The sequence below is a fragment of the Lagenorhynchus albirostris genome, chromosome 14, assembly GCF_949774975.1.
Source record: "Lagenorhynchus albirostris chromosome 14, mLagAlb1.1, whole genome shotgun sequence".
In the NCBI taxonomy this organism is placed as follows: domain Eukaryota; kingdom Metazoa; phylum Chordata; class Mammalia; order Artiodactyla; family Delphinidae; genus Lagenorhynchus; species Lagenorhynchus albirostris.
Genome location: NC_083108.1, coordinates 70,488,447 through 70,504,598, shown reverse-complemented (window position 1 = coordinate 70,504,598; position 16,152 = coordinate 70,488,447). Strand labels below are relative to the sequence as shown.

At 50.1% G+C, this 16,152-nt stretch overlaps 1 protein-coding gene across 3 annotated transcripts in view; it reads left to right on the top strand.

Annotated features, from left to right (window-relative positions):
* The window catches only part of SSH1 (slingshot protein phosphatase 1), a 61,909-nt gene that overhangs the window by 34,672 nt on the left and 11,085 nt on the right, over positions 1-16,152 (top strand). For all 3 annotated transcript variants that reach the window (XM_060170220.1, XM_060170219.1, XM_060170221.1), the window contains 8 exons: positions 2,804-2,872; positions 3,957-4,022; positions 6,765-6,959; positions 8,131-8,224; positions 8,990-9,118; positions 11,563-11,609; positions 13,309-13,455; positions 15,002-15,202. In XM_060170220.1, the coding sequence (XP_060026203.1) occupies positions 2,804-2,872; positions 3,957-4,022; positions 6,765-6,959; positions 8,131-8,224; positions 8,990-9,118; positions 11,563-11,609; positions 13,309-13,455; positions 15,002-15,202 (948 nt within the window). The remainder of the gene's footprint in view (positions 1-2,803; positions 2,873-3,956; positions 4,023-6,764; positions 6,960-8,130; positions 8,225-8,989; positions 9,119-11,562; positions 11,610-13,308; positions 13,456-15,001; positions 15,203-16,152) is intronic.

Here is a 16,152-nt window from a genome sequence, read left to right as displayed (position 1 = left end):
CCGTTCTTTACACACAGGCCCACGTGCTCATTCTCACCCACTCTCTGAAGCGCCCTGCCCCTCCTCTGCCCGCTGGGCACCAGCCTCAGTTCTCAGCGTGTCCCCGCTCCCTGGGTCCTCTCGCCTCTGCTGCACACTCTGCGCTCAGGCCAGCGTCCCCTCCGCTGTCCCAGCCTGCGCCGCAGCCCAAGCACAGGTGCCAACTCCAAGGCCAGTGCTGGGCTCCTGTGCTGGGGAGATGGGTCGAGGGGCTTCAGAGGGTGGGCGGAAACCACATGGACCTTCCTGTTGTTGGGCCGGATGCAGCGTCCCCCACGCCCGGGCATAGGGGCCGGGAACTGGGCGCTTTTATCCATCTCCAGCTTGAAAACAAAGCCCTCGTCCTTACAGAAGCCTTTGGCCTGCTGAGAGCACGATACATTTGTTTTTCTAAATTCCTGCCATGAGATTTTGTTTCCTTATTCAAAAAAAGAGAGAGATGAGGTGCCCCCAAAAGGACTCCCCACGAGGAGAGGGGGGTCCAAATGCAGTGTCAGGAGAGAGCGTGGGATGACGCCAGCCACAGCGGGCTCACGGGTTCCCCCCTGGAGTCACATCTACGCGTGCTTCCTCTGGGGATCAGAGCAGCTGCCCTGCAGGGGCCATCTGGGGTTATTTTGTTTCAGATTCGGGGACACCGTGGGTGCTGTGAGCACGAACACCGTCCTCCACTTGTTAGTGTTCTGCAGCCCGTAAAGGACAGGCCTGTCTCCTTCCTACACCTCCAGCCCCCGCGCAGGCCCCGCCCGCTTCTCTGTCCCTGCTGCACCGGCCCTGGGGACTGGGGACCGCTTCCTTCCCCTAGAGGTACCCTCACCCACCCGTTTTATCCTTCAGGGCTGTGCGTCCTCTAAAAAGACCCAGTTTCCCTGACCATGTGTCCCGTCCCCACTTCCCATATATATAAACCCACAGGCCCTCCTTCACTGTAAAAATCTCACTGTCACTCATTACAGGACTAGTGGAGACTCACAGCAATAACAGATAAGGGGACGTGATGGAATTGGCACAGTTGTTACAGTCGTGTCCTGGTCTCTGGTCTGCACTCTTGACTCCAGGTTGAGACCCTGAGCGGAAGTCTTCCGTGGCCTTCTGCCCACCGTGTGTAGCTCTCACCAGGCTCTTCCCCATCTCTGCACTTAATGGAGGAGGGCAGTTTAGATGCTGCCCTGGTTTCCTAAGGACCGTTTCGTCTTCGCCTGCCCCGGACCTGGGCCTGTGGCTCCCCAGTCTGTGCTCCTTGTAGCTCTCTGTGCCGTTTTCTCTCCTCATTTCCAGTCCCTGGTGTGGGTCGTCGGTGCTGAAAAAGGGCGAGTGTCCAGGTCTGCCCACACCCTCCCAGGGCACCCTCCAGCCTGGGCTTTCTACATGTCTGTCTTGGGCTCCCAGCAGCCCCCTTCTTGCCTCTCCCCAGTGCGACACAGCTGAGTAACCCTGGGAGCTCTGAGTCTCAACGTCAATTTTATTTTGCAGCTCTACAAAGGAAATATCATTAACCCATCAAGAATGGGTAGGACAAATGTAAACTAGTTAGCTAGTGAGAAGGAGCCGCATCGCACAGGGAGATCAGCTCGGTGCTTTGTGACCACCTAGAGGGGTGGGATAGGGAGGGTGGGAGGGAGACGCAAGAGGGAGGGGATATGGGGATATATGTATACATACAGCTGATTCACTTTGTTATACAGCAGAAACTAACATAACATTGTAAAGCAATTATACTCCAATAAAGATGTTAAAAAAAAAAAAGAATGGGTAGGACTGCAGGGTGGCACCAGAGAATTTGCCCAACACAAAAGGCTCAGCCCGCTTTGACCCAAAGGGCTTGAAACTACCTTCCCCACAGATACAGAAGCAGAGGGTGGAAAAGATCCCCCGTGGCTGCCGAAGCTCTGGAGGGAGAGTGGGTTCCTTGAACCCCAGAGCTGCCTGTGTGCACAGTCGCGTGTGTGTAACTGTGCTCCCTGGGGGGCCGTTAGGCGGTAGCAGAGATGTCAGCACAGGATCCCTGGAGATTGTCTGAGCTGCCCTTGGCAGTGACGGCTGTTTCTCACAAGCAGACTCTTTTTCAAATGCCTGAAGAGTTTTCATAGTGTTCCGAGGAGACCCTCTGATAAAGCCCTTTCTTTTCCTCTGTGTTTCTCAGCGGCGCCAGGCTCTAAAGTGGTCAGGTATCATTTCACTGTTAGGATGGGCAAAACAAAAGCAGATTAAACTAGTTTTTAAAACAGCAGTTGCACAAAAGGTACAGAAACAGAGGTCCAGAAGTGAACTCCAGTCATGGTGTTGGCACTCTCCCCTCCCCTGTCCCTCCAGGACAGGAGGCTGGGGGTGGCTGCCACGACCTGCCTGTGTCCCCCGGACTGTGTGTGGCCTTGTGCCAGGCGTGTGCCAGCCATCAGCGGCTTCAGCCCTGCTGCACTGTGGGCGTGTGGTCAGCTGGTTACTCCTGGCCCCCGAGAGCCGCAGCTGAGACCTGGCATTTAGGGAGCTGCATCCACACCAGAATGCTGGGGTCCGTTCCCTGTGACTGTCTCTAAGCTGGGGTCACTGGCCATCCCAGACCCACATCTTCTGGAATTCAGTGGTGAGCAGTCCTTGCAGACAGCCTTAGAGCTTCTCCCAGATACACACCTAGGCAGCTGGACGCAGGGCAGGTGGTGGGTCCCCCGTGAGCTGGACAGGCTGGGTGGAGGCACAGCGAGGGAAGCCCACGCGCAGGCGGGTGGACCCTAACTCTAGGCGTCTTCTCTTCCCTCCCACGTAGTAAAAGCTGTACCATTGGGATGGTTCTCCGACTGTGGAGCGACACAAAAATCCACCTTGACGGAGACGGGTAAGGAGATCTCTCAGAAGGCTTCTTTCACTGTAGACTTTGAAACATGCGTCAGTTTGGGCATCGTTGGATAATCCTTAACAGCAGAGTCACACGTGTGACATTTTTACCACATCAGGAGAAATAACATTGCCCTCCCATGAGCCGCACAAGGCAGAGTACATTCGGGACATGATATAAGGGAGTTGGGTCACGAAGTACCAACGGAAACATTTACGGGATATCTGCTGCTGTATGAAGTTCAAGAACAGCAGTGAACAGACATTCATCCATTTGCCTTGATTTGTTAAATGAACACTCGCTGTGCGCCCTCCGTGGGCTGGTCCCTGCAAGTTCGCAGATGAGTATGATGCAGCAGGAGCGCCAAGTCTTTGAGGGCTGCAGGGAAGACACACAACCAGCAGGTGCAACAGTGTTTGAGATGCCATTTGGGGGGCTGCAGAGGAGGAATCCTCCAGGTGGGCCTGGGCAGGTAGACCAGGGCCAGGGGGCCGTCCGGATTCTGGGGGGAAATACTCAGGTACTGTCACGAGTAGGAAGAAGCAGGAGAGGAAATTATCTCTACTTGAATTCCAACAGTAGAAGTTACGTTGCCTTGTAGATGGAACTGAGAGGGAAAGAGAAAAATTAGATTTATTGACGACATGGGCTTATGGTTTACATTTTTCCTTTTTAAACTTCTGTCTTCCACTAATGTATTTCTTATGCAAGTATAAAAGACACAGATGGAGTGTGGGGGACAGGAGGTAGGGGGCGGGGCGGGACAGCGCAGGCAGGTGAAGCAAGATGGTGTCCAGTGCTGCTGCTGCCTCACACCCTTTGCTGGGCTTTTAGTTTTGGGCTGACTTTGTATTGCTGGGTTAAAAGCCAGTCTTCCGGATTTAAGAACCTATCTTTTTTTTTTTTTTGGCTTTTGGCTTTTGGCATTTGCCCTTGTCTCTGTGGCCTGTGGTCCCTCATCACACAGCGTGAGACACACTTGTCCTCAGGGGGTCCACGACGGGCTGTCCCCCCCGCCGTCTGGCAGGGATGTGGTCGGAGGGTCTGACTTCTCACCACACTGTCCTTTGTTTTTCATTCTCAGTGGATTCAGCGTCAGCACGGCAGGAAGGATGCACATCTTCAAGCCCGTGTCTGTCCAGGCCATGTGGTAAGTGTGGTTTTAGGGACTTTTAACTCCTTAGAAATACTTTCCTAGCTGACAGCACAAATAAAAAAACCCCACCTACTTAGAAGCACATTTAGGTATGTTTATTTTGTGTGTGCGTGGCAAAAAATATGTATATTATTATATTATATATATAAATAAATTATTTATATATTATATTATATATTATAAATTTATAAATTATTATTTATATATAAATAATAATATATATAATATAATAATAATATATATTTATATATAATATATATAAATATAATAATATAAATTTATAAATTATATATTATGTTATATAAATATATAAAATTATTATAAATTATGTTATATAAATAACAAAATTTACCATTTTAAGGACACAATTCAGTGATATTAAGTACATTCACAGTATTGTACACCATCACCACTATCCATTTCCAGAACTTTTTCATCATTCCAAACAGAAACTCTGTACTTATTAAACAGTAATTCCCTATTGCCCCCTCCCCCAGCCCCTGGTAACCTCTTTTCTACTCTCTCCCTATGACTTTGCCTATTCTAGGTCCCTCATATAAGTGGAATCATACAGTATTGGCCCTTTGGTATCTGGCTTCTATCACTTAGCATAATGCTTTCAGGGTTCATCCGTGTTTAATACTTCATTCCTTTTTAAGGCTGAGCAATAAATTTATTGTATGGATGTACTACTATTATCCATTCATCTCCTGATGGACATTTGGGTTATTTCTACCTTTTGGCCACTATGAATAGAGCTGCTGTGAACATTGGTGGACAGAGTATCTGATTGAGTCCCTGCTTTCAGATTTTTTGGAATTTCTAGATCATGTGGTCATTTTGTGTCTAACCTTTTGAGGGACCCCCAGACTGTTTTCTGTAGCAGCTGCACCATTTTACATTCCCGCCAGCAAGGCACAGGGGTTCCAGTTTCTCCACATTCTAGTCAACACTTGTTACTCTTTGCTTTTCTTTTTCATAATAGCCATCCTTATGGGTATGAAGTGGTATCTCACGGTTTTGGTTTTCATTTCCCTAATTAATTAGCCTTGAGCATCTTTTCCTGTGCTGATTGGCCATTTTGTATATCTTCTTTGAAGAAATGTCTATGCAAGTCCTTTGGCCAGCTCTTAATTGGGTTGTTGGTCTTTTTGTTGTTGGAGGTACCTTGTTTTTATGTTTCTACCGTCCCTGCTGACAAAATGTCATTTTAGCATAAATTCACTGGTCCCTTGTCCCTGGCGCACCGAGGGTGATCAGTTTGCTCCATGAGGGCAACAGCAATGCTCTGCTAGGCATTGAGCATCTGCGGAGGCATAAAACGGACATAATTCCTGTCCTCCTGGAGCTTAAAGTCTGGTGAGGGAGGTGGCCATAAACCCAGAGCAGAGTCCTATGTTATACTGAGGGGTGGGTGCCGGGCTGTGGGATACCTACTGCAGGGTGCAGGGGCCAGGGCAGGGTAGGGCCTCCCTGGACGCCTGCATGGGGGGTGAGGTAGCTGTGGGTGAAGACTGCGTTCAACTTCCAGACCTTCTCTGAACCCGATACACATTCTAGAGCCTCCTCATCCTTGGAGGGCCGCACAGGCCACTCATACAGCGGACTCCACACAGCAGTCTCCCTCAGATAATCTGGAAGAGACTCAGGAGAAAGCCGGTGGCCTCTGATGAGAAGAATTCTGCCCTGTGTTTCAAAATAATTACTCTTTTCTCCAGAACAGTGAGAGTGATGCAGGATCCTCCCATGGGCCACCCGCTAACATCGTTGCTTCGTTTTTACGTCTTCTGTTCCTGCAGTCAGTTCAGGATCATTTGGGGGGAAATCACGAACTCATCGTTCTCTAGATGTCCCAGATGTTCCTTTATGGCCCTGGATAATTTGTTATCTCTTTCTCTACGAGCGAGTCAAAAAACAGGCCCATGGGTTTTTCCAAAACTTCAGAACGAGAATAAAATTTCGTAAATATTCAGCTCAAGTTTCTTCCCTCCCCCAGTCTAGAGCTAGGACAGATGTGGACCACTGGGGAAAGTGAAGTGGGTTGCAGTGGTTTTTACGCCATGGTTGAGCCATTGGTTCTCTGATAACTTCTCCATCCAAGGCCTCGCTCGTCCACCCTTCACTGATACCTGATTCACCCCATTCACTGAGAAATACTCAGCCCATATTTTTGTAAAAAGAAGTAAACAAAGGATAAGTAAATTAGTTGTTACCAATGTATACGTTTTCAGTACTGTTTCTCCTGCCCGACTCTGCCTCCCAGAACTTCTTCTGCAGTTAGTTCTTGTGAGTGTCTCATTTCCTTACGCAATCTAAGCATCTAAGCTGTTATAACATTGATGGGAGGGAGCTAGAAATTAAGTGACTGGGAATGCAGTCACATATCTCTGCTGCACGTTGAGGATGCTTTCCTTCTAGCTGCTCGGCTGCATTGCGGTTCCCACATTCAAGGTAACCACAGCCTCAGAAGTGAATCTCAGTTCCTGGGAGTTCATTGGCGGTTGTAAAGTGACCTGGGAGCCTGCCCGATAGGGAGCGTTAGAAAGTTTTGTCGTTTCCTCGTTGGGGATGGTGACAGGCGCCGTCTCTGCTCTTGGGGTCGGTGCCTGTGTCCCAGAGACCCGCGGTGGTACCTGGCGGCCACGTGTCCCCCTCGTAACCTCAGATGTAAGAGCGACTCCAGCCCAGCTCCCCTCGTGCCTCCCGGGCCTGACCCTCTTCCCCTCCTCACCCCAGGTCTGCCCTGCAGGTCCTCCACAAGGCCTGCGAGGTGGCACGCAGGCACAACTACTTCCCCGGGGGCGTGGCGCTGCTCTGGGCCTCCTACTACGAGAGCTGCATTGGCTCCGAGCAGAGCTGCATCAACGAGTGGAACGCCATGCAGGACCTGGAGTCCACGAGGCCCGACTCCCCCGCCCTGTTCGCGGACAAGTGAGTGCGAGTGCGGAGCCTCCGTCCCCGTCCCGGTCCCCAACCCCGAGCCTGCCCCCTGACCCCGAGTCTGCACGGTGTCACAGCCCCATTGTCTTCCAGAACCAGCATCCCACACAGGGGTTCCTGACCTGCAGCCCGTGGGTGTCTTTGGCTGGGGAAGGGTCTGACCACCGCCCCCCCCCCACCGCCTTTTAAAATGATAGACAAATTCGGGTGTGAATGCATTTCTGGGGAGCAGCTCCGTAACGTTCATCAGCTTCCCTGTACCGGTGCCCTGGTCCCTCCTCCTCAGGTCCAAAGTCTTGATTTCCAAAGCCTCTTCCTCTGCTTATAAGAGTGTGATGAATGTGATATCCGGTTCCTTGGGTCCCAAAACACAACTGCACGAAGGCAGGCCGAGGGCGGCCGGCTCTGAGGCGGCAGCGCTGCCCCACGTGGCCCGAGGCCACGCTCCATTAACTCTAGTTCCAGAAGGAGGGAGCCACTCTCCCCTTCTCTCCTGGTTGGGACCCTCCTCCCCAGAGCATCATGTTCCTTGGGGACACCACACGTAGGAAGGCTGTGGACCGAGGGGGGCCCCCCGAATGTGGGGAGGACTGGGAGCCACGTAGTATGAGGCCTCAAGGAAACTACGAGAGCATTGGATAGGATACATGCCTTTGAACATATGAAGGGACGTGACGTACAAGAAGGATTGTCGCGGTCCGTGTGGCCCCAGGGTTAGAACCAGGCTGATGCGTAGAAGTTGCAGGGGAACACATAGATTTTGGTTCCGTGTAAGCGTGTAAGGAGGTAACAGGAGCCGGATGCAGCTGGGGCCATGGGCTGCCTGAAGACACAGTGATGTCCTCAGCAGAGTCTAGGGGGTCTGGGCCATGGGGATGTCGCATGGCGGTTCCAGCATCCGGCCCTGAGAGGCTGAGGCTCTCCAAACCCGCAGGACGAGTCCGCTTCCCAACCACTGTTTGCCCCCTTGGTCTGCCGTCCTCTCTGGTGGCCCCTGGGCGACTTCCCTGTCCCTCTCCCCTTCTCGCTGAGAACGTGCCCAAGCCGTGTTCCGTGTAGCCCGGGAGCAGCTGGGGTTTCTGTGAACGCCGACCGCAGGCTTCCCGTGGCTTCATGTGGCTTCCCATGGCTCTGCGCTTTCCTGAATGTGATTTCTCTCCAGGCCAACTGAAGGGGAGAGGACGGAGCGTCTCATCAAAGCCAAACTCCGGAGCATCATGATGAGTCAGGACCTGGAGAACGTGACGTCCAAGGAAGTAAGAGCGCTTCCCTGCTGGGTGGGCCGGAGGTCATGGGCATCCCTGTGTCCTGTTGCCCTAGCACAGCCTAGGTCGGGTAGATCTAAGAGGTTGAAGTTGCCTTTTTAAAAAGCCATATACAATCTGTTTATATTAGTGCATGTAACAAAATCCTATTGTGATACCTTCCAAAGCAAGATGAAACTGCCTTTTAATGTTTTTCTCGATTACTTTTTTCTTTTTTCTGTTGCCCTTTGTCCAAGGAATGCAATGAATTGTAGTAACAGCTTAAACTAAGTAGAGCTAAGAGGTTGAAATTGCCATTTATAAAAGTCATGTACAATCTTTTTGTGAATTAATACATAATAAACCCTATCGTGATACCTTCCAAAGCAAGGTGAAATGGATTTTACGTTTTCACGGTGATAGATTTGATAACTGGAAAAGCGTAAGTTTTTTCAACTCAGTAGAAAAGATCCCAAGGGAATCAAATTCCTTCTTTCAAATAATAAACGTCCCATAGTCAGGTTCACATTGAGGCCGAGTAGCCTGCATTCCCACCACCCACGCGTGTGTGCAGCGTGTTTAAGTGCATATGTGCTTACTCTGAAAAAAGCCCAAAAAACACTTTTGAAAACACTTTTGAACCGGATATCACTGTTTTCAAAAACACTTTTGAAAACAGTGTTGTGACTTTATTACTTCTTCGGAGAAACTGTTTTTTGTTTTTTGTTTTTGTTTTTTTTAAACAAACCCCCTTTCCTAATATTTTCTACTCCGCAGATCCGTAATGAATTAGAGAAACAGATGAACTGTAACTTGAAAGAATTCAAGGAATTCATAGACAACGAGATGCTCCTTATCTTGGGACAGATGGACAAGCCCTCCCTCATCTTCGACCACCTTTATCTCGTAAGAGGCACAGCGCACGGCAGGGTCTGGTTTGGGAAACGTAAATCAGACCTTGATTTGTTTGGAGTTTGCAGCAAGTCATAGAGGGGGAGAAACTTGAGTTCCTGGAGCCTCTGTCCTGACTTTTACGGGAACTCCCCTCTTGACCCCTTTTCTCTGGCCTGCAGCCTACGGGTTTGCTCGAGAGCCAGATGTTTGCGCCGCAGCTCCCAGCTGAGCTGCGGGGAGTTGTTTGAAAGCTCTCTGGCTGGCAACCGTTTTCAGATGCACACCACCCTCCACCTTCATCGGTCACTAACAGAAACCCCCTCCAGATGGTCTGCGAACTAAAAAAACCCCAGTTACTAAAGGGAACACCCGCGCCTAACCCCAGGATTATGCCTCCTTGTCCCGAGACATGAGAAACAGCAGAGGAGACAGACCAAACGCCTGAAATGCAGCATCCCTCCCACACACCCCCACTTGTCCCCAAGCTGCCCCCTGCCCTGCTCCCAGAGCCCGTGGAGGCAGCAGGCCCTGCTGACACGGCCGGCGGGGCCTGCACATCCCTCTCTTCACTCCGCCCCCAGTCAGATTTTCTTAAAGCTGTAAGTCTCCATAGAAGGCAGCTGGCAAGTTTTCAAAGTCAGGGGGTTATAGAGAAAGGCACGCTACTAGTTAGTGAGGCAGTACGGTGCGATGGAAACCGGACCCACCCAGCAGGTTCCCACTCCCCAGCCTGACCAGCCAGGTGCCCGGGGGAGCAAGTCTCTTGGCCTCTCCTTTCCTTCACCCTGTACCTCAGGGGATGAATATGAGGATTAAGTTAGTACATATTTGAAGCACTGAGTGCGGTTTCCATAGGCACTCAAAAATGGTACCCATCGTTGGAGCAGGAATCACATCCTTGGTAAGTCGAGGACGTGTACTTGCTGCCAAAGGCATGAACGACTGTGTTTTCTGCCTGTAGGAAGTAATCAGTAGTTCCCCAAATGTGTATGTCATGGTACATGTTTAACGTATTAAATATATATTTAACTCATTTATATATATATTGATCTATATACATAGATCTATAAATGTTCAATGTATATATATTTAAATGTGTATAGATGTGTGGATTTGAAGCCTGAATCTTGAAAGCAGCCCCGGCTCTAAATCCTCTCTGGGAAGTTGATTGTTTTCCCTGGTGGACACAGAACTGAAGGCGCCTCGGCCCGTCTCTCCACTAGGTGGTGATCACGGCAAGAGGATGCTCACAGGCTTAGCAGAGCTTTTGTTATTTTTTCAGTGTGGTTTGGTGCTTTATGTCACTTTTTCCATGAGAGATACTAAAGGAATTTTTATGTTTGAGCCTCTCCCTCCAATATGAAAATCCAGCTAGTGCCCACATGCTGCCAGCTCCATCGGGGCCCCTGCAGCCCCTGCATCTGGAGCTGTCCACCCTCTCGGGAAAGGAAGCTTATAGGGAGACCAAGAGGGTGCTTTTGCTGTTTGTGACTCTGTGTCGATTGCATTTCCTAAGAGCAAAGTGATGTTTTTTTCTTGGTTTTTCCCTTCCGTGTTCTTTGCCTGCTCAGAAATGGGGGGGTTTGGTTTTTTTTTAAATACCATTTTTAAAGTATGAAGTTAAAACATGTTACAGAAAGTTAGGAAATATAAGTTGAAGGAAGAAAACTTAAAAGCATTCTCAATTTCACAAATCCAGAGGCAGTCACTGGTAACACTTTGGTATGTTTGTTTTTCTATCTAATGGGTTTTTTTTTTTAATGCATTTATAGCTTCTTAAAAAAAAAAGAAAAAGAAAAGGAAAGAACTGTACTGTTTGATTATATAGTTTTGTATCCTGCTTTAAAAATTTTTTTTTCGTTATGTGGTATTTCCCTGTGTCATTAAATATCCTCCAAAAGTATGATTTATTTTAACGGCTCCATCATATGATCTCTTCTTGTCGGACCTTTGGGTGGTTTCTGCTGTTTTGTTATAAATAACCGTAAATATCCTGGTACATATACCTCTGCGAATTCTGGGTGTTTCCTCGGGGTAGCTTTTTGTAAGTGGAATTTCTAGGTCAGAGGGTGGGAACTTTTTTAATATTGCCAAATACTTCCCAGAAAAGGTAAACCAGTTCCTGCTCTAATCAGTGGTATGTGAAAGCGCCCTCTCCCGCGTGGGAGGTCGGAGGTCACTGCCTCTGGTGACAGGACCCTGCTGGAGTCTTAGGAAAGGGAGTGATGAGAGGGGGCAGGGTTTCCTCAACCAGCCCCTTTCCCTGACAGTGCCACGAACTCCTGGGGAACCTGCTCTGATATCGGCCTCTTTGTATCAGCTCTCTTATCGGCCTCTGAGTCCAGGGGCCCATGAGATAGCCATCACCGTCAGGGCTAGCGCACACCGTGCATCCCGTAAGCAGCTCTGAGGCTGACGTGTGACACTCACGGGGGTTTGTGTGATCTGTCCCCCAGGGCTCTGAATGGAATGCATCCAATCTGGAGGAACTGCAGGGCTCAGGGTGAGTCTGCTCCCCTTGTCTTCCCTCATCCTTCCAGGCAGCTTAGAAACACTCAGCTCAGCCGTCCATTCGAAGCCGAGCCCTGGCGCTGCCTGCCTGCCTGGAATTGCCCACCCCAGTCTCCAAAGCAGCTGCCATCCTGATTTGCATAGCTAAACAGATGTGCTTCAGAATGTTACCTCCTGAATAATTCATGGGTTTTAGATTTTACTGGGGTTTAGAAATGTGTGTGTCAGGGAGAATGATTCTAAATCACCCTCAAATAGTATAGGACAGCCTGGGTGCTGATGCGGCCACGAGCCCCCCCCCCACCCCCCCGCCCTGCAGAGATGCTGAGAGCACCAGTGTGGACACACTTACCGGTGGGCCAGTCAGCAACCCTGCTCCCCGGACCACTCCTGGTTCTCTCTGTGGTTGTACTTTTGAGCCTGGTGGGAATCTTGCAGCTAAATGCTCAGCGTTGGCCAGAAACACATGCCTGTCTCAATCTGAGAAAGACTCGGCAGCAGGGATAAAAAATGCTTAAACCTAGACCTTCAAGAACAGATGTCTGGACATTTTTTAAAAAAAACAACACAGCCACAAAATCACCATCCTGTGGGTCTGACATGATGGCATTCTTGAATTACTGCATTTAAAAGTCAAGACTAAACAAAATCTTAAAATATATCTTTAGAACTACTGGTTAAGATGTGTTCTTTCAAGAGAAAGTGATCTTAAAGTATAGGGTGATGCTGTCCATGCTTTATCTTGCTGGGAATAAATAAATGATTTTAAAGGTTTTTCTTTTTTTTCCAAAGCATTTATAAATATTGCTCTTATGAAATCTATTTGAGGTGTTTTCAAACTCCTGAAGTTATGTTTGTCTTCCAGGAATGTAAGTATTAAGGTTAGAGAACTATAGAACCTGAGTTAGCTGGGTTAGCAGACCCTCCCAACTATTTATTTATTTACAGCCTGCCTTGTTTCAAAAAGGAGTTAAGGCAGTTCCCAAGGACATAAAAAATGGATGGATACATTCAGCTTTTTAACTACTTAAAAGTGGAGACGTTGGTTTTATTTATTTATTTATTTTTCTTTTGCTGTACGCGGGCCTCTCACTGTTGTGGCCTCTCCCGGGCCTCACGCTGTTGTGGCCTCTCCCATTGCGGAGCACGGGCTCCAGACGCGCAGGCTCAGCGGCCATGGCTCACGGGCCCAGCCGCTCCGCGGCATGTGGGATCTTCCCGGACTGGGGCACGAACCCACGTCCCCTGCATCGGCAGGTGGACTCTCAACCACTGCACCACCAGGGAAGACCTGGTTTTATTTTATTTTTTTAAAAGCCTCTGTATACTCGTAATAGTTACGAATTTTGAAACTTCAAAGGAGTTAAGAAATGTATTTAGGTGATACGTGTGATTACTTTCCAGAATCAACGTTACTCAGCAATGCTTTGAGTGGAGCTTTCTTTTTATAAGTCTTTTAGGCAGAAATTTGTTTTTTATCATAAATATAATGTATTCTCATCATGTAGAGGGTATTTAGAAGATACCACAAAAACCCCAAAGACCACCACTATGAAGTCCTGCCATAAAAACACAGACCCTTTATAAATGTGTATTTAATCTTTTCTCTGCTCAGTTTGTCGTTACTTTGGTTTTTGTCGATCCACATTCTGATTCTCCAATTTGTTCTTTTTTTTTTTTTCTTATTGCAGTGTTGACTACATTTTAAACGTCACTAGAGAAATAGATAATTTTTTCCCTGGCTTATTTGCGTATCATAACATCCGAGTCTATGATGAAGAGACCACAGACCTCCTCGCCCACTGGAACGAGGCGTACCATTTTATAAACAAAGCAAAGTAAGTGGGCGGAGAAGTCAGAGAAACCAGGCTGGGGAAGAAGCTGACCGGCAGCTGCAGGGTGGGCAGACATTAATGGTGACCCCAGACACAGCTGCCTCCTGGCTTGAGGGGCCTGTGACGTCTGATGGGCCTCTGGTTTTAGAGTGCTGGACCCCAAGCATCGAAAGGGCCAAGTCATTGATCTTCTCCAGGGGTCCCCAGATGAGCTCGTTCTCTTTCACCTGCCGTGACATTTGACCCCCGTTTCGTCATTAGCCCTGGCTGCAGGCAAGGCCCCTGTACCAAGCGGACACTCTTGGGAGCTCTGTGCATGGGGAGTCACAGAGCCAGAGGAGAGAGGAGGGCGGGCGGATCGTACATGACTCAGAGCACCTTTGGGGCTGCTTCCCTGGAGAAATCTACTCAGAAATCTACTCGGGCAGATGCCCTGAGCTGTGGCCCACCTCCACCTGCGTTAGTGTGACTCCTGTTCACGTAGAATGGGATGGACCATCAGAGGTCCCCACTGCCCCGAGCCTGTCACTGCTGTCACGTGTCTTTTGTCCTCACCTTATTCTCCTGTGGAACAGCTCTGTCTCACTGAAGTCAGGACCAGAAAGAGACAACTCTTTGAGATGCTCTCAAGAGACACTTCCTCTTCTGCTTTGCACCCAGGTCAAAGCTCCATGATGTAGGACCAAATCTTAGTTCCCCTGGGTTCCTGGGGGATAGACTTTGGCAGTCCAAAAAAACCCCTGAGGTTTGAGGATGAACTTTAAGCTTGGGGTATAGGAAATGAGCCTGCTCCCGCCGAGCAGGTGTGCTGCTTCTAATGTAAACAGGCAGGCTGGCCGGCCTACCTCCTGTACAAATAAACTTTCACGGGTGCAGCCCTCCCTAGCCTGGTGCCCCTCACCTTTGTGAGCAGGCGACAGCTAGAGCAACAGTGTTCCTGGCCTTGCCATGTCTGTTACATCAGCCTCGCCTGGGCTGGTACCGTCTCCCTACAAAAAGCCTATCGGCCCATCTGTTTTCTTTGGCTTCTTTCTCTGGTGGCCAAGTCAAGTGCTGCGGACTCACGCTGGCTCCTTGACTCTCCTGTCTGCCGAGGCACTCTCTCTGCCAGGGGCCTGGTGGCTTTCAGTTCGCTGACCCTGTTTCTCTACAGTAACCTGCTCCCTGTCTCCATCTGCTCTAGCAGCTGAGTGAGTAGCTTGTGCAAATACCCCTTTTGCTGCCCAGTTGCTTCACGCCTGGGGGGCTCTGGTCTCCCGGCCGATCCCAGCCACCTGGGAAGGCGCCCGAATGGGGAGCTTTCTCCCTGCAAAACTTGGCCAGGCCAGGCCAGATTGATCTTGATTTCCCATTGTATGCTAATTGATTTTGAAGTGAAGTTATTTCCTACTGAGGGTGTGTGGACGTCTGCTGCCTAAACATCAGGACCTCAGAGGGTTTGGGCAATGAGATAACTTCAGGGTTTAAAAAAAAAAGATCCATTGTGCCGGACCTGAGAGAATGCAGTTGTATCAACTTTTGTCTTCTCCCCCCACCCCCACGGCTGCAGGAGGAACCACTCCAAGTGCCTGGTACATTGCAAAATGGGCGTCAGTCGCTCTGCTTCCACGGTCATAGCCTACGCGATGAAGGAATTTGGCTGGCCCCTGGAGAAAGCCTACAACTACGTGAAGCAAAAGCGCAGCATCACACGCCCCAACGCGGGCTTTATGAGGCAGCTGTCTGAGTATGAAGGCATCTTGGACGCCAGGTGGGTGCCTGTCTGCAGAGAAGAATTGGCAGAGCCGAGCTCCAGAAGCCCTGCCGCCCAGCCGGCCGGGGCTGCCGGCCACATCCCAGCCATGCTCCCGTTTGGCCCAGCGGTGGCTTCCACAGCCAAAATCCTGCCTCTTGGGGTCGGGGGGAGCTGGTTTGAGAAAAACAACGATTGTTTGGGGTTTGATTAGTGGTTTCCAGGAGGGATCTGTGCTTATTGTGTTGGCACGTAAAGCTGTTTTGCAGTTGGAGGGAGCAGGGCACGGCTTCTAATCCAAGGCAGGACTCCGTGTGAGTCTCGGCCCGGGGCTGCCCCGTTTCCTGAGCACCTGCTCTGTGCCAAGCCCGTGCCAGGCTTCACCGCAGGGCAGCTCCAGGGACTGCAGAGGCAGCCCTGGGCCCACCGCTGACGAGCTGGTAGCTCAGGGGAAGCTCATCAATCTTCCCCCCCACCCCCGCCTCAGTCTCCTCTGACGAGTTAAGAACTAATCCCCCGATAGGATTGTTGTAAAATTTCCACGAGCACCGTGCAGCTGTTTCGCTAGACCCGGCTCACGGTCAGTGATGACATAGCTGCTTTGTAATTCTCTACCCACCACCTCCACCCACCCACCCCACCATGAAAAAGGTCTGCAGAGGACAGGGGATCCCCCATTTGTGGGGAGTAAGGAACTGACGCTGGAGGTTAAGGTGTCCCATGTCACACAGCCAGTGGGCGGCCCAGGGATCGGGGGGCACGCCCGGGTCTGTCAGCCTCTGGGGCTCCCGTGCAAGGTGATCCTGCCCCCATGGAGGGGTCCCCCAGTGACCCCAGGTGGATCGCTGCTGGACTTAGGGACTCACTTTCCCCCTGTTCCTTTTCTGTTCAATCTGTCCAAGGCCTCGCTGGGTTGTTTCTGCCTGGTGTTGTGAGGAGGCCACAGGCTAAGTCCACCAGCTTCTTGG